At 48.3% G+C, this 22,500-nt stretch overlaps 1 protein-coding gene across 3 annotated transcripts in view; it reads right to left on the bottom strand.

Moving 5' to 3' along the window:
* Positions 1–22,500, bottom strand: part of LOC106595265 (fibrillin-1) — a 159,455-nt gene that overhangs the window by 7,353 nt on the left and 129,602 nt on the right. For all 3 annotated transcript variants that reach the window (XM_045689380.1, XM_045689379.1, XM_045689381.1), the window contains 5 exons: positions 22,335–22,460; positions 21,574–21,780; positions 20,169–20,294; positions 18,951–19,073; positions 17,865–17,981 (listed from right to left, as the gene is read on the bottom strand). In XM_045689380.1, the coding sequence (XP_045545336.1) occupies positions 17,865–17,981; positions 18,951–19,073; positions 20,169–20,294; positions 21,574–21,780; positions 22,335–22,460 (699 nt within the window). The remainder of the gene's footprint in view (positions 1–17,864; positions 17,982–18,950; positions 19,074–20,168; positions 20,295–21,573; positions 21,781–22,334; positions 22,461–22,500) is intronic.

Genomic DNA, 22,500 nt, shown 5'->3' with positions numbered 1-22,500 from the left:
TCTACAGAGAGAGAGAGAGTCATTACTATCTACAGAGAGAGAGAGACATTCATTACTATCTACAGAGAGAGAGAGACTCATTTTTATCTACAGAGAGAGAGACATTCATTACTATCTACAGAGAGAGAGAGACATTCATTACTATCTACAGAGAGAGAGAGAGAGACTCATTACTATCTACAGAGAGAGAGTGAGAGACTCATTACTATCTACAGAGAGAGAGAGACTCATTATTATCTACAGAGAGAGAGAGAGTCATTACTATCTACAAGAGAGAGAGAGAGACTCATTACTATCTACAGAGAGAGAGAGAGACTCATTACTATCTACAGAGAGAGAGAGAGACATTACTATCTACAGAGAGAGAGAGCGAGAGACATTACTATCTACAGAGAGAGAGAGAGCGAGAGAGTCATTACTATCTACAGAGAGAGAGTCATTACTATCTACAGAGAGAGAGAGAGAGACTCATTACTATCTACAGAGAGAGAGTCATTACTATCTACAGAGAGAGAGAGTCATTACTATCTACAGAGAGAGAGAGTCATTACTATCTACAGAGAGAGAGAGTCATTACTATCTACAGAGAGAGAGTGAGAGACTCATTACTATCTACAGAGAGAGAGAGAGTCATTACTATCTACAGAGAGAGAGACATTACTATCTACAGAGAGAGAGAGAGACATTACTATCTACAGAGAGAGAGAGAGTCATTACTATCTACAGAGAGTGAGAGACTCATTACTATCTACAGAGAGAGAGAGAGAGAGACATTACTATCTACAGAGAGAGAGAGAGAGAGAGAGTCATTACTATCTACAGAGAGAGAGTGAGAGACTCATTACTATCTACAGAGAGAGAGAGACTCATTATTATCTACAGAGAGAGAGAGTCATTACTATCTACAGAGAGAGAGAGACTCATTACTATCTACAGAGAGAGTGAGAGACTCATTACTATCTACAGAGAGAGTGAGAGACTCATTACTATCTACAGAGAGAGACTCATTATTATCTACAGGAGGCAGGAGACGAGGAGCGCGCAGGATTTTGCTCTCGAGTTCCGGACCCTGGCCGCGGGAGCAGGGTGGAATGAGAGGGCCCTTATAGATCACTACCGTTGTAGTTTGAGGGAGGACGTCCGCCGGGAATTAGCCTGTCGGGACACGACCCTTTCACCCTGGACCAACTGGTGGACCTGTCCATCCGACTGGACAATCTGCTGGCCGCCCGCTGACGTCCGACCCGGGCCCTGCTCATTCCACCCTCCAGCCCTCCTGCTCCCACACCTATGGAGATGGGGGGGCAGCAGCCAGGAAGACTGGAGGGGGAGTTCGCTCCTGCACCTCATGTGGTCGCAGAGGGCACACTGTGGACCGGTGCTGGAGAGACTCACCTGGGAGTCCAGAAGGCAGGCAGAGCGCTCCTTTGACACCTCAGGTGAGTCAGCACCAGCCTCACCCAGAGCCCCCTGTCCGTCACATGTATGTGTCAGTGTCTTTTCCGTGTTTCTCCCCTCACTCCCGGTTTAAGGCGCTAATCAATTCAGGCGCGGCGGGGAGTTTTATGGACCTTGGGGTCGCGGCTAAGTTAGGGATTCCCCTGGTCCAGTTGGACCAACCCTTCCCCGTGCACGCCCTAGACAGTCGACCACTAGGGTCAGGGCTGGTCAGGGAGGTCACTGTGCCACTGGTCATGGTAATGCGGGGGGGTCATGAGGAGCGGATTAGTCTTTTCCTCATTGATTCCCCAGCGTTTCCAGTGGTTCTAGGTATTCCCTGGCTAGCCACTCACAACCCTAAGATTTCGTGGGGACAGAGGGCTCTTAAGGGGTGGTCAAATGAGTGCTCGGGCAGGTGCATAGGAGTTTCCATCGGTGCGACTACGGTGGAGAGTCCAGACCAAGTCTCCACCGTGCACATTCCCTCAGAGTATGCCGATTTGGCTATCGCCTTCAGTAAAACGAAGGCGACCCAATTACCATCTCATCGACGAGGAGACTGTGCGATAAACCTCCAGGTGGGCGCTGCACTTCCTCGTAGTCACGTTTATCCCCTGTCTCAGGAGGAAACAGCGGCTATGGAAACATACGTCACTGAGTCTTTGAGGCAGGGATACATTCGGCCATCTAACTCACCCGTCTCCTCGAGCTTCTTTTTTGTGAAGAAGAAGGAGGGAGGTCTGTGCCCGTGCATTGACTATAGAGGTCTAAATGCCATCACAGTGGGTTTCAGTTACGCACTACCTCTCATCGCCTCGGCGATAGAGTCATTTCACGGGGCGCGCTTCTTCACGAAATTGGATCTCAGGAGTGCATATAATCTGGTGCGTATCCGAGGAGGGGACGAGTGGAAAACTGCATTTCGTACCACATCTGGCCATTATGAGTACCTCGTCATGCCGTATGGGTTAAAGAATGCTCCCGCAGTCTTCCAATCCTTTGTGGACGAGATTCTCCGGGACCTGCTCGGTCAGGGTGTAGTGGTGTACATCAATGACATTCTGGTCTACTCCGCTACACGCGCCGAGCATGTGTCTCTGGTGCGTAAAGTGCTTGGGCGACTGGTGGAGCATGACCTATACGTCAAGGCTGAGAAATGTGAGTTTTCCAAACCAGCCGTCTCTTTCTTGGGGTATCGCATTTCCACATCAGGGGTAGTGATGGAATGTGACCGCATCTCAGCCGTGCGGAATTGGCCGACTCCCACCACGGTGAAGGAGGTGCAGCGGTTTTTGGGATTTGCCAATTACTACCGGAGGTTTATCCGGGGCTTTGGGCAGGTGGCGGCTCCCATTACCTCACTGATGAAGGGGGGCCCGGTGCGGTTGCGGTGGTCCGCGGAGGCGGACAGGGCCTTTAGTCGTCTGAAGGTTTTGTTCACCGACGCTCCGGTGCTGGCGCACCCGGACCCCTCTTTGCCCTTCATAGTGGAGGTGGACGCGTCCGAGGCTGAGGTAGGAGCCGTGCTGTCCCAGCGCCCGGGCGCCCCCCCCCAAGCTCCGCCCCTGCGCCTTCTTCTCTAGGAAGTTGAGTCCGGCGGAGCGTAACTATGATGTGGGGGACAGGGAGTTGTTGGCTGTGGTCAGAGCCCTGAAGGTGTGGAGACATTGGCTTGAGGGGGCGTGTCACCCTTTTCTCATCTGGACTGACCACCGCAATCTGGAGTACATCCGGGCGGCGAGGAGACTGAACCCGCGTCAAGCCAGGTGGGCGATGTTCTTTACTAGATTTCAGTTTAACATCTCGTATATCCCAGGTTCCCGGAACACTAAGGCCGACGCACTGTCTCGTCTCCATGACGCCGATGAACGGTCCACCGATCCCACTCCCATACTTCCAGCCTCCTGCCTGGTGGCACCGGTGGTCTGGGAGGTGGACGCGGACATCGAGCGGGCGTTACGGACGGAGCCTACTCCTCCGCAGTGTCCAGTGGGTCGTAAGTACGTTCCGCTCGGTGTTCGCGATCGTCTGATTCGGTGGGCTCACACGCTTCCCTCCTCGGGTCACCCAGGGGTTGAGCGGACAGTGTGTGGTCTTAGTGGGAGATACTGGTGGCCCACCTTGGTGAGGGACGTGAGGCACTATGTCTCCTCCTGTTCGGTGTGCGCTCAGAGTAAGGCTACCAGGCACCTGCCTAGAGGGAAATTACAGCCCCTCCCGGTTCCACAACGACCATGGTCCCACCTGGCGGTGGATTTCCTGACCGATCTCCCGCCGTCTCAGGGCAACACTACGATCCTGGTCGTTGTGGACCGGTTCTCTAAGTCCTGCCGTCTGCTTCCGTTACCCGGTCTTCCTACGGCCCTGCAGACCGCGGAAGCCTTATTCACCCACGTCTTCCGGCACTACGGGGTGCCCGAGGATATCGTCTCAGATCGAGGCCCCCAGTTCACGTCCCGAGTGTGGCGGGCGTTTATGGAGCGACTGGGGGTTTCGGTCAGTTTGACCTCGGGGTTTCACCCCGAAAGTAATGGGCAGGTAGAAAGGGTAAACCAGGAGGTGGGCAGGTTTCTGCGGTCCTACTGCCAGGACCGGCCAGGGGAGTGGGCAAGGTTCGTGCCATGGGCCGAAATGGCTCAGAACTCTTTGCGCCACTCCTCTACCAACATGTCACCATTCCAATGTGTGTTGGGTTATCAGCCGGTCCTGGGGCCATGGCATCAGAGCCAGACGGAGGCCCCTGCGGTGGAGGAATGGGTTCAGCGCTCAAGGGAGACCTGGGACGCTGTGCAGGAATCCCTGGAACGAGCCAGGGAGCGACAAAAGGCGAGCGCTGACCGGCACCGCAGCGAGGCCCCCGTGTTCACCCCAGGGGAGAGAGTCTGGCTCTCGACCCGGAATCTGCCCCTCCGCCTGCCCTGCCGGAAGCTGGGTCCGCGGTTTGTGGGGCCATTTAAAGTCCTGAGGAGAATAACCGAGGTGTGTTACAGATTACAACTTCCTTCTTATTATCGTATTAACCCCTCGTTTCATGTGTCTCTCCTCAGGCCGGTGGTAGCTGGTCCGCTGCAGGAAAATGAGGTACGGGAGGTCCCTCCACCCTCCCTGGACATCGGGGGGCCCCCGGCGTACACAGTCCGGTCCATCTTGGACTCCAGACGCCGGGCGAGGGGCCTGCAGTACCTCGTGGACTGGGAGGGGTCCAGCCTCCATCCGGATCGCCCTGCGCCTCGCCCTCCGGGGAGTCCTCGAGGCCGGCGTCGGCGCGCTGCGGGAGCCGCGCGTCAGGGGGGGAGTACTGTCACGACACCGACGGATGGTGGCGCCCCTCCTCGGCCGGGTGGAGCTCGGCGGTCGTCGTCGCCGTTCTACTAGCTGCCATCGATCCTTTTTTGTTTCACTTTCTGTTGGTTAGGTCTAGGTAGGCACGCACCTGTTTTGGGTTAGTCATTAGTAGGGGGGGGGGGGTTATTTAGTTTAGCGTAGGATGTCTGTGTTTGTGCGTGATTGTGTTTCTTCTCCGGTTTATGTGCTTGAGGAACGTGTGCTGGTTTTCCTCTGCCTGTGGTTGGTTTCGCTGTGTTTACCACCGCAGAAGTATTTAAGGGCTGCGTCGCTATTTTTTTGGCGAACACATCCATTTTCTTGAATAAAGAAGTGTGGTCAAGAATTCTCTGTCTCCTGCGCCTGACTCTACCTCTCCTGCTTTCTTGAGCCAGCTCTTGACAGAGAGAGACATTACTATCTACAGAGAGAGAGACATTACTATCTACAGAGAGCGAGAGAGAGACATTACTATCTACAGAGAGAGAGAGAGACATTACTATCTACAGAGAGAGAAAGAGACATTACTATCTACAGAGAGAGAAAGAGAGAGAGACATTACTATCTACAGAGAGAGAAACATTACTATCTACAGAGAGAGAGACAGAGAGACATTACTATCTACAGAGAGAGAGAGACATTACTATCTACAGAGAGAGAGAGAGAGACGTTACTATCTACAGAGAGAGAAACATTACTATCTACAGACAGAGAGACATTACTATCTACAGAGAGAGACTCATTACTATCTACAGAGAGAGAGAGAGACTCATTACTATCTACAGAGAGAGAGAGAGACTCATTACTATCTACAGAGAGAGAGAGAGAGAGACATTACTATCAACAGAGAGAGAGACATTACTATCGAGAGAGAGACATTACTATCTACAGAGAGAGAGAGACATTACTATCTACAGAGAGAGAGAGAGAGACATTACTATGTACAGAGAGAGAGAGATTACTATCTACAGAGAGAGAGAGAGAGATTACTATCTACAGAGAGAGAGTGACATTACTATCTACAGAGAGAGAGAGAGAGAGACATTACTATCTACAGAGAGAGAGAGAGACATTACTATCTACAGAGAGAGAGAGTGACATTACTATCTACAGAGAGAGAGAGAGAGAGACATTACTATCTACAGAGAGAGAGAGAGACATTACTATCTACAGAGAGAGAGACATTACTATCTACAGAGAGAGAGAGACATTACTATCTACAGACGGAGAGAGAGAGAGACATTACTATCTACAGAGAGAGATTACTATCTACAGAGAGAGAGACATTACTATCTACAGAGAGAGAGAGACATTACTATCTACAGAGAGAGAGAGACATTACTATCTACAGAGAGAGAAAGAGAGAGAGAGACATTACTATCTACAGAGAGAGAAACATTACTATCTACAGAGAGAGAGACACAGAGACATTACTATCTACAGAGAGAGAGACATTACTATCTACAGAGAGAGAGAGACATTACTATCTACAGAGAGAGAGAGAGACGTTACTATCTACAGAGAGAGAAACATTACTATCTACAGACAGAGAGACATTACTATCTACAGAGAGAGAAACATTACTATCTACAGACAGAGAGACTCATTACTATCTACAGAGAGAGAGAGAGACTCATTACTATCTACAGAGAGAGAGAGAGACTCATTACTATCTACAGAGAGAGAGCGAGAGAGAGAGAGACATTACTATCAACAGAGAGAGAGACATTACTATCGAGAGAGAGACATTACTATCTACAGAGAGAGAGAGACATTACTATCTACAGAGAGAGACATTACTATGTACAGAGAGAGAGAGAGATTACTATCGACAGAGAGAGAGAGAGAGATTACTATCTACAGAGAGAGAGAGACATTACTATCTACAGAGAGAGAGAGAGAGAGACATTACTATCTACAGAGAGAGAGAGAGACATTACTATCTACAGAGAGAGAGACATTACTATCTACAGAGAGAGAGAGAGACATTACTATCTACAGAGAGAGAGAGAGACATTATCTACAGAGAGAGAGACATTACTATCTACAGAGAGAGAGACATTACTATCTACAGACGGAGAGAGAGAGAGACATTACTATCTACAGAGAGAGATTACTATCTACAGAGAGAGAGACATTACTATCTACAGAGAGCGAGAGAGAGACATTACTATCTACAGAGAGAGAGACATTACTATCTACAGAGAGAGAGAGACATTACTATCTACAGAGAGAGAGAGATACATTACTATCTACAGAGAGAGAAACATTACTATCTACAGAGAGAGAGAGAGAGAGAGAGAGAGAGACATTACTATCTACAGAGAGAGAGAGAGAGAGACGTTACTATCTACAGAGAGAGAAACATTACTATCTACAGAGAGAGAGACATTACTATCTACAGAGAGAGAGAGAGAGACATTACTATCTACAGAGAGAGAGAGACATTACTATCTACAGAGAGAGATACATTACTATCTACAGAGAGAGACATTACTATCTACAGAGAGAGAGAGAGAGAGAGACATTACTATCTACAGAGAGAGAGAGAGAGAGAGACATTACTATCTACAGAGAGAGACATTACTATCTACAGAGAGAGAGAGAGAGAGAGAGAGAGAGAGAGATTACTATCTACAGAGAGAGAGAGAGACATTACTATCTACAGAGAGAGAGAGAGACATTACTATCTACAGAGAGAGAGAGAGAGAGAGACATTACTATCTACAGAGAGAGAGAGACATTACTATCTACAGAGAGAGAGACATTACTATCTACAGAGAGAGAGACATTACTATCTACAGAGAGAGAGAGAGACATTACTATCTACAGAGAGAGAGAGAGACACTACTATCTACAGAGAGCGACATTACTATCTACAGAGAGAGAGAGAGAGAGAGAGAGGAGAGAGACATTACTATCTACATAGAGAGAGAGACATGACTATCTACAGAGAGAGAGAGAGAGACATTACTATCTACAGAGAGAGACATTACTATCTACAGAGAGAGAGAGACATTACTATCTACAGAGAGAGAGAGAGACATTACTATCTACAGAGAGAGAGAGAGACATTACTATCTACAGAGAGAGAGAGAGAGAGAGAGAGAGACATTACTATCTACAGAGAGAGAGAGACATTACTATCTACAGAGAGAGAGAGAGAGAGACATTACTACAGAGAGAGAGAGAGAGAGAGAGACATTACTATCTACAGAGAGACTAAAACGCAATTGACCAAAATCAGTTCTGGGACATGTGGAACAATTTAAGCACAACAAAGCCGCAAGAATTAGCCATACAAGATGTAGGAATTTGGAAAACATATTTTGATAATCTATACAAAAACATCCCACAAAAAGACTTACAACAGAACCAATTAAAAATTAAAGAAAAATTGAACATCCTTGAATCAGTCATTAAAAACAACCAAAATCCATTAGATTACCCAATAACCCAACAAGAAGTAAATGAAAAGCTCAAATCTATTAAATCAAAGAAGGCTTGTGGTCTAGACAACATCAGAAATGAAATGCTGAAAAACAGCACACCTGAGTTGCAAAATGCTGTGCTTAAGAGGGAGGAGATTGTTTTTGCACTGCGTATGTATAGCCTGCAAAACTGTCATTTGTCGTGCTTATTGTTTTCTTGTTTTTTTCGTGTTCAACGTTCGTTAATGAATTGAGAAAATGAACACCAACTCTGCTGCATATTGGTCCACCTTTTCAGACGACGATTTCGCTATATCGTCCTCCGACGAAGAAAGCCGTGACAGAAGGGCTATTCTACAAAATTCTCCAAAGTGGGCTTGGTGGTAAGGTGTATGACTTAATAAAATGTATGTACACAGAAAATAAATGTGCAATAAAAATCAAAAACCAAAGAACAGAATTATTTTCACAATGTCGAGGTGTGAGACAAGGCTGCAGTTTGAGTCCAAACCTTTTCAACATTTATATCAATGAATTAGCAGACATGTTGGACCATTCTCCAGCCCCAGGACTCACACTATTTGACACAGAGGTGAAATACCTGCTATATCCTCTTGACGTTACCCTAGGATAGGGGGCGCCACAGCGCATTTTGGAAAAAATTCGTGCCCATTTTCAACGGCCTACTAATCAAACTCAGAAGCTAGGATATGCATATAATTAATACCTGTGGATAGAAAACACCCTAAAGCTTCTAAAACTGTTTGAATGGTGTCTGTGAGTATAACAGAACTCATATGGCAGTCAAAACCCCGAGACCGATTGAAACAGGAAGTGGAATTCTGAATTGTGGACTCAACTTCACGTCGTTGCCTATTATTCACACCGTGAGCTATCGTTATTTGAGCACTTCCTATTGCTTCCACAAGATGTTGCCAGTCTTTACAAAGTGTTTTGAGCCTTCTACTGTCGAAACTCAGTGAATGAGACGCGTTGGAAATTGGTCACAGGGGGAGGGCCATCACCATTATGACCCTGTCTACCCCCACCTTTGGAAACGTTTTGAAACACAATGAAATCATCAAGTTATTTTTAAATCTGGTATGACAGGTGCTTTCAAGAGATATTCATCTATAAATCTTAGAATGACAATATTACATTTTAAACATGTTTTCGAATAGTAATTCAGTAAATTGTAGCTCTGTTTCCCCGGATTGCATTTGACGGGAAAATAGTTAGTCAACGTCAGACGCCGATGTAAAATGCTGTTTTCATATATAAATATGAACTTTATTGAACAAAAGAATGCATGCATTGTGTAACATGATGTCCTAGGTGTGTCATCTGATGAAGTTTGTAAAAGGTTAGTGCTGCATTTAGCTGTTTTTGGGTTATTTGTGATGCATGTGGTTGGTCGGAAAATGGCTATGTTGCTGCTTTTACGATGGACTCCTCTAACATAATCTAATGATTTGCTTTTCCTGTAAAACCTTTTTGAAATCGGACGACGTGGGTCGATTCAGGAGAGGTGTATCTATAAAACGATATGAGACAGTCCTATATTTGAAAAAAGATATATATTAAATTTCGTTATGCTAATGTCGCTAGGAGTTTTCCCTGGATTTTGATCCCGCTGACGGGACGAGACGCTGAAGAGGATTTATGCTGATGACTTGGTACTTCTATCACCAACCAAAGAAGGTCTTCAACAGAACATTAATATTCTAGAGCAATATTGCCATAATTGGGCCCTGGCAGTAAATTTCCAAAAAACGAAAATCATGATTTTCCAAAAGAAAACCAGATGTCAGAAACACAAATATAAATTCCCCCTGAACAACACCATCATTGAACACACTAAAAATTACACCTACCTTGGTCTGACCATATCTGCATCATTCACTGCATATCATGGCAGTGAATACACTCAAAGAAAAATCCCGCAGAGCATTGTATGCAATAAAAATGAAATTATTCAAAATCAACATCCCAATTACAATTTGGACCAAAATATTTGACAGTGTAATCCTACCAATAGCTCTTTACGGAAGTGAGGTTTGGGGGCCACTCAATAAACTGGACTTTAAAATGTGGGACAAACATCCAATTGAAGCCCTACATGCAGAATTCTGTCGGAAAATCCTACAAGTCCAGAGAAATACACCAACTAATGCATGTAGGGCAGAATTGGGCCGCTTTCCAGTAATAATGAAAATACAGAAAAGATCATAAAAATTTTGGCTACATCTAAATTCAAGTCCAAATTCAAGTCTGCAATTTAAAGCACTCCAAACCCAAGAGCTGAGCCCAGAAACGAGCCCTCTCAGTCAGCTGGTGTTGGACCTTACCAACCAAGCTGACACCAGCACTGCTTCAAAAGAAAGAATTCAAATAAACAAAATCATGAACCAATCAAAGGACTCATATTGTCACAGGATCCAACGAAAGTGGCGCCCCTCCTCGGTCGGGCGGCGCTCGGCAGTCGTCGTCGCCGGCCTATTAGCTGCCACCGATCGTTGGTTCTGTGTCTTTTGGTTTCGTCTGTCTGTTCCGCACCTGTTTTGTGTCTGTCATTAGTGGGGCCTTATTTAGTGTGTGTTTTCAATTGGGGTTTTGTGCGGGATTGTTGATTGTCCACTCAGGACGGTGGTCCGTGTTTTATTGCGGGTTTGTTTCTGACAGTTTCACCAAGAGAGGATTTACCGGGCTGCGCCCCGTGCCTTTTTGTGCCGCTTATATATATATATTTTGTTCGCAATATTGGGAATGTGTTTTTCCCAGGCAGTCTGTCTGTAGCGCCCTGTGCCTCGCGGTTTTGTTCTGTGTGTCAAATTATTAAAAGGACACTCACCTTCAGCACCTGTCTCCTGCATCTGATTCCGCCTTACACCAGTCCAAGTCAACTGTGACAGAATCCCGCACCTGAACCTATGGAGTCAGCAGGAGCAGAAGCGCCATCCATGGCTGAGCAGGTCTCCCAACATGCCGGCCTCCTCCACCGCCTAGGCTCGGCCATGGATCAGGTGTTGGCCCGGTTGGAGAGCTGGGAGAGAGGTGCCTCCCCAGCCAGACCAGCTCCGGTCCCTCACCCTGCGCCCCTACCCACACCCACTGAAGCGGGTGCCGGCGGGATCCGGATTTCACCGCCCAGGGAGTTCGATGGGACGGCCGCTGGGTGCAAGGGGTTCTTGCTCCAACTGGAACTGTACCTGGCGACCGTCCGCCCCCCTCCCTCCGACGAAGAGAGGGTGAGCGTCCTCGTCTCGTGTCTCACGGGTAGAGCCCTGGAATGGGCCAATGCAGTCTGGGATGGTCCAGACTCGGCCCGGGGCGACTACCCTGAGTTCACCCACCGCTTCCGGGCGGTTTTCGATCATCCCCCGGAGGGCAGGGAGGCGGGTGAGCGACTATTCCATTTGAGACAGGAGACGAGGAGCGCTCAGGATTTTGCATTAGAATTCCGGACCCTCGCCGCTGGATCGGGGTGGAACGAGCGGGCCCTGATAGACCACTATAGGTGCAGCCTTCGCGAGGACGTCCGCCGGGAGCTGGCTTGTAGGGACAACACCTCCACTCTGGACCAACTGGTGGATTTGTCCATTAGATTGGACAACCTGCTGGCTGCCCGGGGACGTTCCAGTCGGGGCCTGTTCGTTCCGCCTCCCAGTCCTCCCGCTCCACAGCCCATGGAGATAGGGGGGGCTGCATCGAGGAGGACCGGAGGGGGGGGGTCTCTCCTGCACCCGATGTGGGCGCAGAGGACACACTGTGGACCGGTGCTGGAGAGGTCCCTCCGGGAGTTCGGAGGGCAGGCGGAGCACTACTTCAACCCCCCAGGTGAGTCCGCACCAGCCACACCCAGAGCCCCCTGTCGATCACTTGTACACCTCCGTTTGTTTTCCTAAATTTTCCCCTCACTTCCAGTATAAGGCGCTAGTCGATTCAGGTGCAGCTGGGAGTTTTATGGACCGTGGGTTAGCTAATAGGTTAGGGATTCCCCTGGTTCAGCTGGACCACCCCTTCCCCGTGCACGCCCTAGATAGTCGCCTGCTAGGGTCATGCCAAGTAGGTGAGGTCAATGTGCCACTGGTGATGCAGACAGGTGGGGGTCATGTGGAGCGTATCTGCCTGTTCCTCATTGACTCCCCAGCGTTTCCGGTGGTTTGGGAATCCCCTGGCTAGCCACACACAACCCCCAGATTTCGTGGAGGCAGAGGGCTCTTAAGGGGTGGTCGAGGGAGTGCTCAGGTAGGTGCATAGGAGTTTCCATCGGTGCGACTACGGTGGAGAGTCCAGACCAATTCTCCACCGTGCACATTCCCTCAGAGTATGCCGATTTGGCTATCGCCTTCAGTAAGACGAAGGCGACTCTATTACCCCCACATCGACGAGGGGATTGTGCGATAAACCTCCAGGCTGACGCGGTTCTTCCTAGGAGTCACGTGTATCCTCTGTCTCAGGTGGAGACAGTGGCTATGGATACATACGTCGCTGAGTCCTTGAGACAGGGATACATTCGGCCCTCTACGTCCCCCGTCTCCTCGAGCTTCTTTTTCGTGAAGAAGAAGGAGGGAGGTCTGCGCCCGTGCATTGACTATAGAGGTTTAAATGCTATCACAGTGGGTTTCAGTTACCAGCTACCTCTCATTGCTACGGCAGTAGAGTCATTTCACGGGGCGCGCTTCTTCACGAAATTGGATCTCAGGAGTGCGTATAACCTGGTGCGTATCCGAGATGGAGATGAGTGGAAAACCGCATTTAGTACCACATCGCGGCCATTATGAGTACCTCGTCATGCCGTATGGGTTAAAGAACGCTCCCGCTGTCTTCCAATCCTTTGTGGACGAGGTCCTTAGGGACATGCTCGGGCAGGGTGTGGTGGTGTACATCGATGACATCCTGATCTGCTCCGCCACACGCGCCGAGCATGTGTCCCTGGTGCGTAAAGTGCTTGGGCGGCTGCTGGAGCATAACCTATACGTCAAGGCTGAGAAATGTGAGTTCTTCAAACGAGCCATCTCATTTCTAGGATATCGCATTTCCACCTCGGGGGTGGAGGTGGAGTGTGACCGCGTGACGGCTGTGCATAATTGGCCAACCCCAGCCACGGTGAAGGAGGTGCAGCGGTTCTTGGGGTTCGCTAATTATTATCGGAGGTTTATCCGGGGTTTTGGCCAAGTGGCAGCTCCCATTACCTCACTGATGAAGGGGGGGCCGGTGCGGCTACGATGGTCGGCAGAGGCGGACAGAGCCTTCCATCGTCTGAAGGTTCTGTTTACCAATGCACCTGTCCTGGCGCATCCGGACCCCTCTTTGCCATTCATAGTGGAGGTGGACGCGTCCGAGGCTGGGGTAGGAGCTGTGCTGTCGCAGCGCTCGGGCGTTCCTCCGAAGCTCCGCCCATGTGCGTTCTTTTCTAAGAAGCTGAGCCCGGCAGAGCGCAACTATGATGTGGGGGACCGGGAGCTGTTAGCCGTGGTCAGGGCTTTGACGGTGTGGAGACATTGGCTTGAGGGGGCACGTCACCCTTTTCTCATCTGGACCGACCACCGTAACCTGGAGTATATTCGGGCAGCGAGGAGACTTAATCCCCGTCAGGCAAGGTGGGCCATGTTTTTTACGAGGTTTAACTTTACCCTCTCGTACATTCCAGGTTCCCGGAACCGGAAGGCTGACGCACTGTCGCGTCTCTACGACACCGAGGAGCGGACCATCGATCCTACTCCCATACTTCCCGCCTCCTGTCTGGTGGTATGGGAGGTGGATGCGGACATCGAGCGGGCGGGCCGGTCAGAACCCACTCCACCGCAGTGTCCCGTGGGCCGGAAATACGTTCCGCTTGGTGTTCGCGATCGCCTGATCCGATGGTCCCATACTCTACCCTCCTCGGGTCATCCTGGGGTGGAACGGACAGTGCGGGGCCTGAAGGGAAGGTACTGGTGGCCCACCTTGGCTGAGGATGTTCGGCGTTATGTCTCTTCCTGTTCGGTGTGCGCTCAGTGTAAGGCTCCGAGGCACCTACCTCGAGGGAAATTACAGCCCCTCCCCGTTCCACAACGGCCCTGGACTCACCTCTCGGTGGATTTCCTTACGGATCTCCCGCCGTCTCAGGGGAACACGGCGATCCTGGTCGTGGTGGACAGGTTCTCTAAGTCCTGCCGTCTGCTCGCTTTGCCCGGTCTTCATACGGCCCTGCAGACCGCGGAGGCCCTGTTCACCCACGTCTGCCGGCACTACGGGGTGCCCGAGGACATCGTATCTGATCGGGGTCCCCAGTTTACGTCCAGGGTGTGGAGATCGTTTATGGAGAGGCTGGGGGTCTCGGTCAGCCTGACCTCGGGTTTCCACCCCGAGAGTAATGGGCAGGTAGAGCGCATTAACCAGGATGTGGGCAGGTTCCTGCGGTCGTATTGCCGGGACCGGCCAGGGGAGTGGGCGCAGTTCGTGCCATGGGCCGAGATGGCCCAGAACTCTCAGCGCCACTCCTCCACTAACCTGTCACCCTTCCAGGTGGTACTGGGGTATCAGCCGGTCCTGGTGCCATGGCAACAGAGCCAGACAGAGGCTCCTGTGGTGGAGGCATGGGTCAAGCGCTCTAAGGAGACCTGGAACGCGGTCCAGGAATGTTTAAAGAGGGCTAGAGAACGTCACAAGGAGAGCGCTGACCACCACCGCAGTGACGCCCCCGTGTACAATCCGGGGGATAGAGTCTGGCTCTCGACCCGGAACCTGCCTCTCCGCCTGCCCTGCCGGGAAGCTGGGTCTGCGGTTTGTGGGGCCGTTCAAAGTCCTGAGGAGGATAAACGAGGTGTGTTACAGGTTACAACTCCCTGCGTATTACCGCATTAACCCCTCGTTTCATGTGTCTCTCCTCAGGCCGGTGGTAGCTGGTCCGCTGCAGGACAATGAGGTGCTGGAGGTCCCCCCGCCCCCCCTGGACATCGGGGGGGTCCCGGCGTACACAGTCCGAGCCATCCTGGACTCCCGACGTCGGGTAGGGGGCCTGCAGTACCTCGTGGACTGGGAGGGGTACGGTCCGGAGGAGAGGTGCTGGGTTCCGGCGGCGGACGTTCTGGACCCCCCTATGCTGCTGGATTTCCACCGTCGTCGACCGGATCGGCCGGCGCCTCGCCCTCTGGGCCGTCCCCGAGGCCGGCGTCAGGGGAGGGGTACTGTCACAGGATCCAACGAAAGTGGCGCCCCTCCTCGGTCGGGCGTTTTCAGTGTGTTTTCAGTTGGGGTTTTCAGTTGGGGTTTTGTGCGGGATTGTTGATTGTCCACTCAGGACGGTGGTCTGTGTTTTATTACGGGTTTGTTTCTGACAGTTTCACGAAGAGAGGATTTACCGGGCTGCGCCCCGTGCCTTTTTGTGCCGCTTATATATATATATTTTGTTCGCAATATTGGGAATGTGTTTTTCCCAGGCAGTCTGTCTGTAGCGCCCTGTGCCTCGCGGTTTTGTTCTGTCTGTCAAATTATTAAAAGGACACTCACCTTCAGCACCTGTCTCCTGCATCTGATTCCGCCTTACACCAGTCCAAGTCAACTGTGACACATATTTACAACATTGGAAAAACGAAACAAAATCCCAAAGCCGACTAAATTGCTATCTGACCCTAAACAGAGAATATGAATTGGCTGATTATCTCTACTCTGTCAGAGATACAAAGCAGAGACAGATCCTTACCAAGTATAGGCTGAGTGACCACCGATTGGCAATAGAAACCGGCAGACATAAAAAGACATGGCTACCCAAAGAGGAGCGTGTATGTGGTCACTGCACGACAGGGGAGGTAGAGACAGAGATGCACTTTCTCCTTTACTGTGATAAATATTCCTCACAAAGAGATTCCTTATTCACAGAAATGACTACATTTATTCCAAATTTGAACTTATTAAACCTAGAGGAAAAACTAAAAATACTCATGGGCGAATGAGCAATGGCTCCTCTTGCAGCCAAATATGTATTTGCCAGCCATAGCCTGAGGGACACTGAATAATAACATCTGCATAGTAAGCAGTAACTTACTTATTATTACTATTATTGTTATTACTGTTATTGTTATTTCTAATATTATTATTGTTGTTTATCATTCCAAATAGTAGTGGTATGGGTAGTAATGGTAATGATAACAGTTTAGTGATGGTGGTGGTAGTGGTAATGATGATAGTAGTTGTAGTACTGATGTAATGGTGAAGATGACCGTTATTTAGTTATAAGTTAGTTATAGATTCATTTTCCATATTTAGATTTTTATATTTATTACATTCTACTATTTTACTATTATTTTACTACTATTTTATTGTTATTATTTTTAATTTTGTATTATTATTTACTGCCATTTTATATTATTATTTGTTATTGTTTATAATTGTATTACAATGTATATTGTATACATTGTTGCTTTGGCAATATTAACACAATGTTTTTCATGCCAATAAAGCAGCTTGAATTTGAATTTGACTAACATTACTATCTACAGAAAGAGAGACATTACTATCTACAGAGAGAGAGAGAGAGAGAGAGAGAGAGAGAGAGAGAGAGAGAGACATTACTATCTACAGAGAGCGAGACATTACTATCTACAGAGAGAGAGACATTACTATCTACAGAGAGAGAGACATTACTATCTACAGAAAGAGAGACATTACTATCTACAGAGAGAGAGAGACATTACTATCTACAGAGAGAGAGACATTACTATCTACAGAGAGAGAGAGAGACATTACTATCTACAGAGAGAGAGAGAGAGAGAGAGAGAGAGAGACATTACTATCTACATAGAGAGAGACATTACTATCTACAGAAAGAGAGACATTACTATCTACACAGAGAGAGAGAGAGACATTATTATCTACAGAGAGAGAAACATTACTATCTACAGAGAGAGAGAGACATTACTATCTACAGAAAGAGAGACATTACTATCTACAGAGAGAGAGAGAGAGAGAGAGAGAGAGACATTACTATCTACAGAGAGAGAAACATTACTGTCTACAGAGAGAGAGAGAGAGAGAGACATTACTATCTACAGAAAGAGAGACATTACTATCTACAGAGAGAGAGAGAGAGAGAGAGAGACATTACTATCTACAGAGAGAGAAACATTACTGTCTACAGAGAGAGACATTACTATCTACAGAGAGAGAGACATTACTATCTACAGAGAGAGAGAGAGAGAGAGAGAGAGAGACATTACTATCTACAGAGAGAGAGACATTACTATCTACAGAGAGAGAGAGAGAGAGAGAGAGACATTACTATCTACAGAGAGAGTGACTGACTGACTGACTGACTGACTGGCTGATTGACGGTCTGACTGACTGATGGTCTGACTAACTGACTAACTGACTGACTGATGAACGGACTGACTGTCTGATTGACCAATGGACGGAGGGAGGCTGTCTAGCCGCAAAGTCATGGGAGCTGAAGTGCGGAATGGAAAACCCCTGTTGTAACCATGGCAACAGACTGCAAAATTCCACAACAAGTCATTGTTAAGTTGTCATGGCGACAGTTCAGTTGAGCCCAATCTGATGTGTGATAGCAGACTGAGAACATTAAAGAGACTTTTTATGGGGAGAGATGGAAGATAAGTGGCTACACTTGGTTATGTTTGTAAAGCCTAGTCGAGTGGAGGAGGGGCAGTGTGTGTGTGTGTGAGTTACCTATGCAGGCAGTATGGTGCTGGGTGAAGCCAGGAGGACATTTACAGGTGAATCCCCCGATGGTGTTCACACACAGGAACTGACAGTTGTGCTGTTTGCTCTGACACTCATCCAGATCTGAGAGGAGGGAGAGAGAGAGAGAGAGAAGGGGGGAGGAGGAAGAGAGAGACAGAGACAGAGACAGAGAGAGTGAGAGAGGGGAGAGAGAGAAAGGGGGAGGAGGAAGAGAGAAACAGAGAGAGCGAGAGAAGGGGAGAGAGAGAGAGGGATGGAGAGAGAGAGGGATAGAGAGAGAGAGGGATAGAGAGAGAGGGGGATAGAGAGAGAGGGGTAGAGCGAGAGAGGGATAGAGAGAGAGGTGGATAGTGAGAGAGGGGTAGAGCGAGAGAGGGATAGAGAGAGAGAGAGAGAGGGATAGAGAGAGAGAGGGGGATAGAGAGAGAGGGATAGAGAGAGAAAGCGATAGAGAGAGAAAGGGATAGAGAGAGAAAGGGATAGAGAGAGAGAGGGATAGAGAGAGAGAGGGATAGAGAGAGAGGGGGATAGAGAGAGAGAGGGATAGAGAGAGTAAAGGTTAGATTCCAGCTCCACAACGGTATAGAGCTAGTTTCCAGTCCTTCCCCTGTCAGTGACCTGTTGATGAACTGCCACAGAGCCAGACACCGGAAACATGGTGGAAACCAGCCGGAAAGTTTATGTGTGTGTCTGAGTGTGTTTGTGTGTGTGTGTGTCTGTGTCTGTGCGTGTCTGTGTGCGTGAGCATGTGTAGATACTGCCCTAGGGTAAACATAGCTGTTGCCAAGAGTGGTAATGAGCAATATGGACCAATTATGTTTGTATAAACTCCCCAAACTGACCATTCACACTGATAAACACATTAACTACCAGATGCAACAGATCACAATCTCTGCTCACCACATACACGGAAATGCACACACTGTGTGTGTGTGGCTGTCATTGTGACCGTGTGTGTGTGTTGCTGTGTGTGTGTGGCTGTCACTGTGACCGTGTGTGTGTGTTGCTGTGTGTGTGTGGCTGTCACTGTGACCGTGTGTGTGTGTTGCTGTGTGTGTCTGTGCGTCTCACCTCGGCAGCTCTTGCCGTCCTCCTGCAGGATGTATCCTCTGGGACAGGAACAGAGGTAGCTTCCCTCTGTGTTTTTACAGATGAAGTTACACGGCTTAGGAGCCTGCACACACTCATCCATATCTACACAGGAGAGAGACAAGTTACACTCATCCATATCTACACAGGAGAGAGACAAGTTACACTCATCCACATCTAGAGAGGAGACTCATCCACATTTAGAGAGGAGAGAGAGAAGTTACACTCATCCATATCTAGAGAGGATAGAGAGAAGTTACACTCATCCATATCTACACAGGAGAGAGAGAAGTTACACTCATCCACATCTAGAGAGGAGAGAGAGAAGTTACACTGATCCACATCTAGAGAGGAGAGAGAGAAGTTACACTCATTCACATCTAGAGAGGAGAGAGAAGTTACACTCATCCATATCTAGAGAGGAGAGAGAGAAGTTACACTCATCCACATCTAGAGAGGAGAGAGAAGTTACACTTATCCACATCTAGAGAGGAGAGAGAGAAGTTACACTCATCCACATCTAGAGAGGAGAGAGAAGTTACACTCATCCACATCTAGAGAGGAGAGAGAGAAGTTACACTCATCCACATCTAGAGAGGAGAGAGAGATGTTACACTCATCCACATCTAGAGAGGAGAGATAGAAGTTACACTCATCCACATCTAGAGAGGAGAGAGAGAAGTTACACTCATCCACATCTAGAGAGGAGAGAGAGAAGTTACACTCATCCACATCTAGAGAGAGAGAGAGAAGTTACACTCATGCACATCTAGAGAGGAGAGAGACAAGTTACACTCATCCACATCTAGAGAGGAGAGAGAGAAGTTACACTCATCCACATCTAGAGAGGAGAGAGAAGTTACACTCATCCACATCTAGAGAGGAGAGAGAGAAGTTACACTCATCCACATCTAGAGAGGAGAGAGAGAAGTTACACTCATCCACATCTAGAGAGGAGAGAGAGAAGTTACACTCATCCACATCTAGAGAGGAGAGAGAGAAGTTACACTCATCCACATCTAGAGAGGAGAGAGAGAAGTTACACTCATCCACATCTAGAGAGGAGAGAGAGAAGTTACACTCATCCATATCTAGAGAGGAGAGAGGGAGGAGAGAGCCTGGTCAAAGGTAGTGCACTAAGTAGGAAATAGAGTGTCATTTGGGACTGAACCTTAGACAGTGTTAGTGTCGTAGTCTTACCCACACACAGGGTGCCAGTGATATCTGTGGTGTATCCAGTTTTACACACACAGCTGTAGGAGCCCAAGCTGTTGACACACTGTCCGTTCACACACAGGTTCCCCATCACACGACACTCATCTATGTCTGAGGGAGAGAGAGTTCTGTCAACTACAACATTATCATAATAAACACACACTCATCTATGTCTGAGGGAGAGAGAGTCCTGTCAACTACAACATTATCATAATAAACACACACTCATCTATGTCTGAGGGAGAGAGAGTTCTGTCAACTACAACATTATCATAATAAACACACACTCATCTATGTCTGAGGGAGAGAGTTCTGTCAACTACAACATTATCATAATAAACACACACTCATCTATGTCTGAGGGAGAGAGAGTTCTGTCAACTACAACATTATCATAATAAACACACACTCATCTATGTCTGAGGGAGAGAGAGTTCTGTCAACTACAACATTATCATAATAAACACACACTCATCTATGTCTGAGGGAGAGAGAGTTCTGTCAACTACAACATTATCATAATAAACACACACTCATCTATGTCTGAGGGAGAGAGAGTCCTGTCAACTACAACATTATCATAATAAACACACACTCATCTATGTCTGAGGGAGAGAGAGTTCTGTCAACTACAACATTATCATAATAAACACACACTCATCTATGTCTGAGGGAGAGAGAGTCCTGTCAACTACAACATTATCATAATAAACACACACTCATCTATGTCTGAGGGAAAGAGTTCTGTCAACTACAACATTATCATAATAAACACACACTCATCTATGTCTGAGGGAGAGAGAGTTCTGTCAACTACAACATTATCATAATAAACACACACTCATCTATGTCTGAGGGAGAGAGTTCTGTCAACTACAACATTATCATAATAAACACACACTCATCTGCATTTGCCTGAGTAGTCCTCAGGTAGATCCCAACCGTCCATAAAGTGGAGGAAGTTTGGTGAGACCTGAAGACAATGTGAGGTCACAGAGCTATTGCCTCGGCTTTAGCTCAGTAGACTAGTGATTGTGTACCATCCATGGTGCAGGGTTGGGTATAGATATGAGTGAGTATTTCTACCTTTAGCTCAGTAGACTAGTGATTGTGTACCATCCATGGTGCAGGGTTGGGTATAGATATGAGTGAGTATTTCTACCTTTAGCTCAGTAGACTAGTGATTGTGTACCATCCATGGTGCAGGGTTGGGTATAGATATGAGTGATTATTTCCACCTTTAGCTCAGCAGACTAGTGATTGTGTACCATCCATGGTGCAGGGTTGGGTATAGATATGAGTGAGTATTTCTACCTTTAGCTCAGTAGACTAGTGATTGTGTACCATCCATGGTACAGGGTTGGGTATAGATATGAGTGAGTATTTCTACCTTTGCCGTCTGTTGTGTATCCAGGCCCCAGTGGACACATCTTCTTGTAGTGTGTGGTCCCAGGTAGAGGACACAGCTCACAGTTAGAGCCCCAGCCTCGTCCTCCATCACAGCAACACTCAGACTTAGTCACACTGTTCCTGCTACTGGACTGCATCTGACACAGTGTAGTCAACACCTCCGTGAAACACAGACCCTGACGGTTATCTAGATGGGAGGGGGAGAGGAGGGACGGAGAGTTAGAGAGAGAGAGAGAGAGAGAGAGAGAGAGAGAGGGGGAGAGGAGGGACGGAGAGTTAGAGAGAGAGAGAGAGAAAGAGAGAGAGAGGGGGGGACGGAGAGTTAGAGTGAGAGAGAGAGAGAGAGAGAGAGAGAGAGAGAGAGGGGGGGGGCGGAGAGTTAGAGTGAGAAAGAGAGAGAGAGAGAGGGGGAGAGGAGGGACGGAGAGTTAGAGAGAGAGAGAGAGAGAGAGAGAGAGAGAGAGGGGGATGGAGAGTTAGAGTGAGAGAGAGAAAGAGAGAGAGAGAGAGAGAGGGGGATGGAGAGTTAGAGTGAGAGAGAGAGAGAGAGAGAGAGAGAGGGGGGGATGGAGAGTTAGAGTGAGAGAGAGAGAGAGAGAGAGAGAGAGAGGGGGGGATGGAGAGTTAGAGTGAGAGAGAGAGAGGGGGGGCGGAGAGTTAGAGTGAGAGAGAGAGAGAGAGAGAGAGAGAGAAAGAGAAAGAGAGAGAGATAGAGAGATGTAGGGAGAGGGGTGTATTTACCTATACATTCAGTCTGTGTAGGGTTGGCGCTGAAGCCTTGGTCACACCTGCAGCGATAGCTTCCAACCGTGTTCTCACAACGACCGTTCTCACAGATACCTGGCTTAGCAGAGCACTCGTTCAGATCTACACACACACACACACACACACACACACACACACACAC

The sequence above is a fragment of the Salmo salar genome, chromosome ssa11, assembly GCF_905237065.1.
Source record: "Salmo salar chromosome ssa11, Ssal_v3.1, whole genome shotgun sequence".
Classification (NCBI taxonomy): domain Eukaryota; kingdom Metazoa; phylum Chordata; class Actinopteri; order Salmoniformes; family Salmonidae; genus Salmo; species Salmo salar.
The sequence above is the reverse complement of the archived record's forward strand: the minus strand, read 5'-3'. Positions and strand labels throughout refer to the sequence as shown.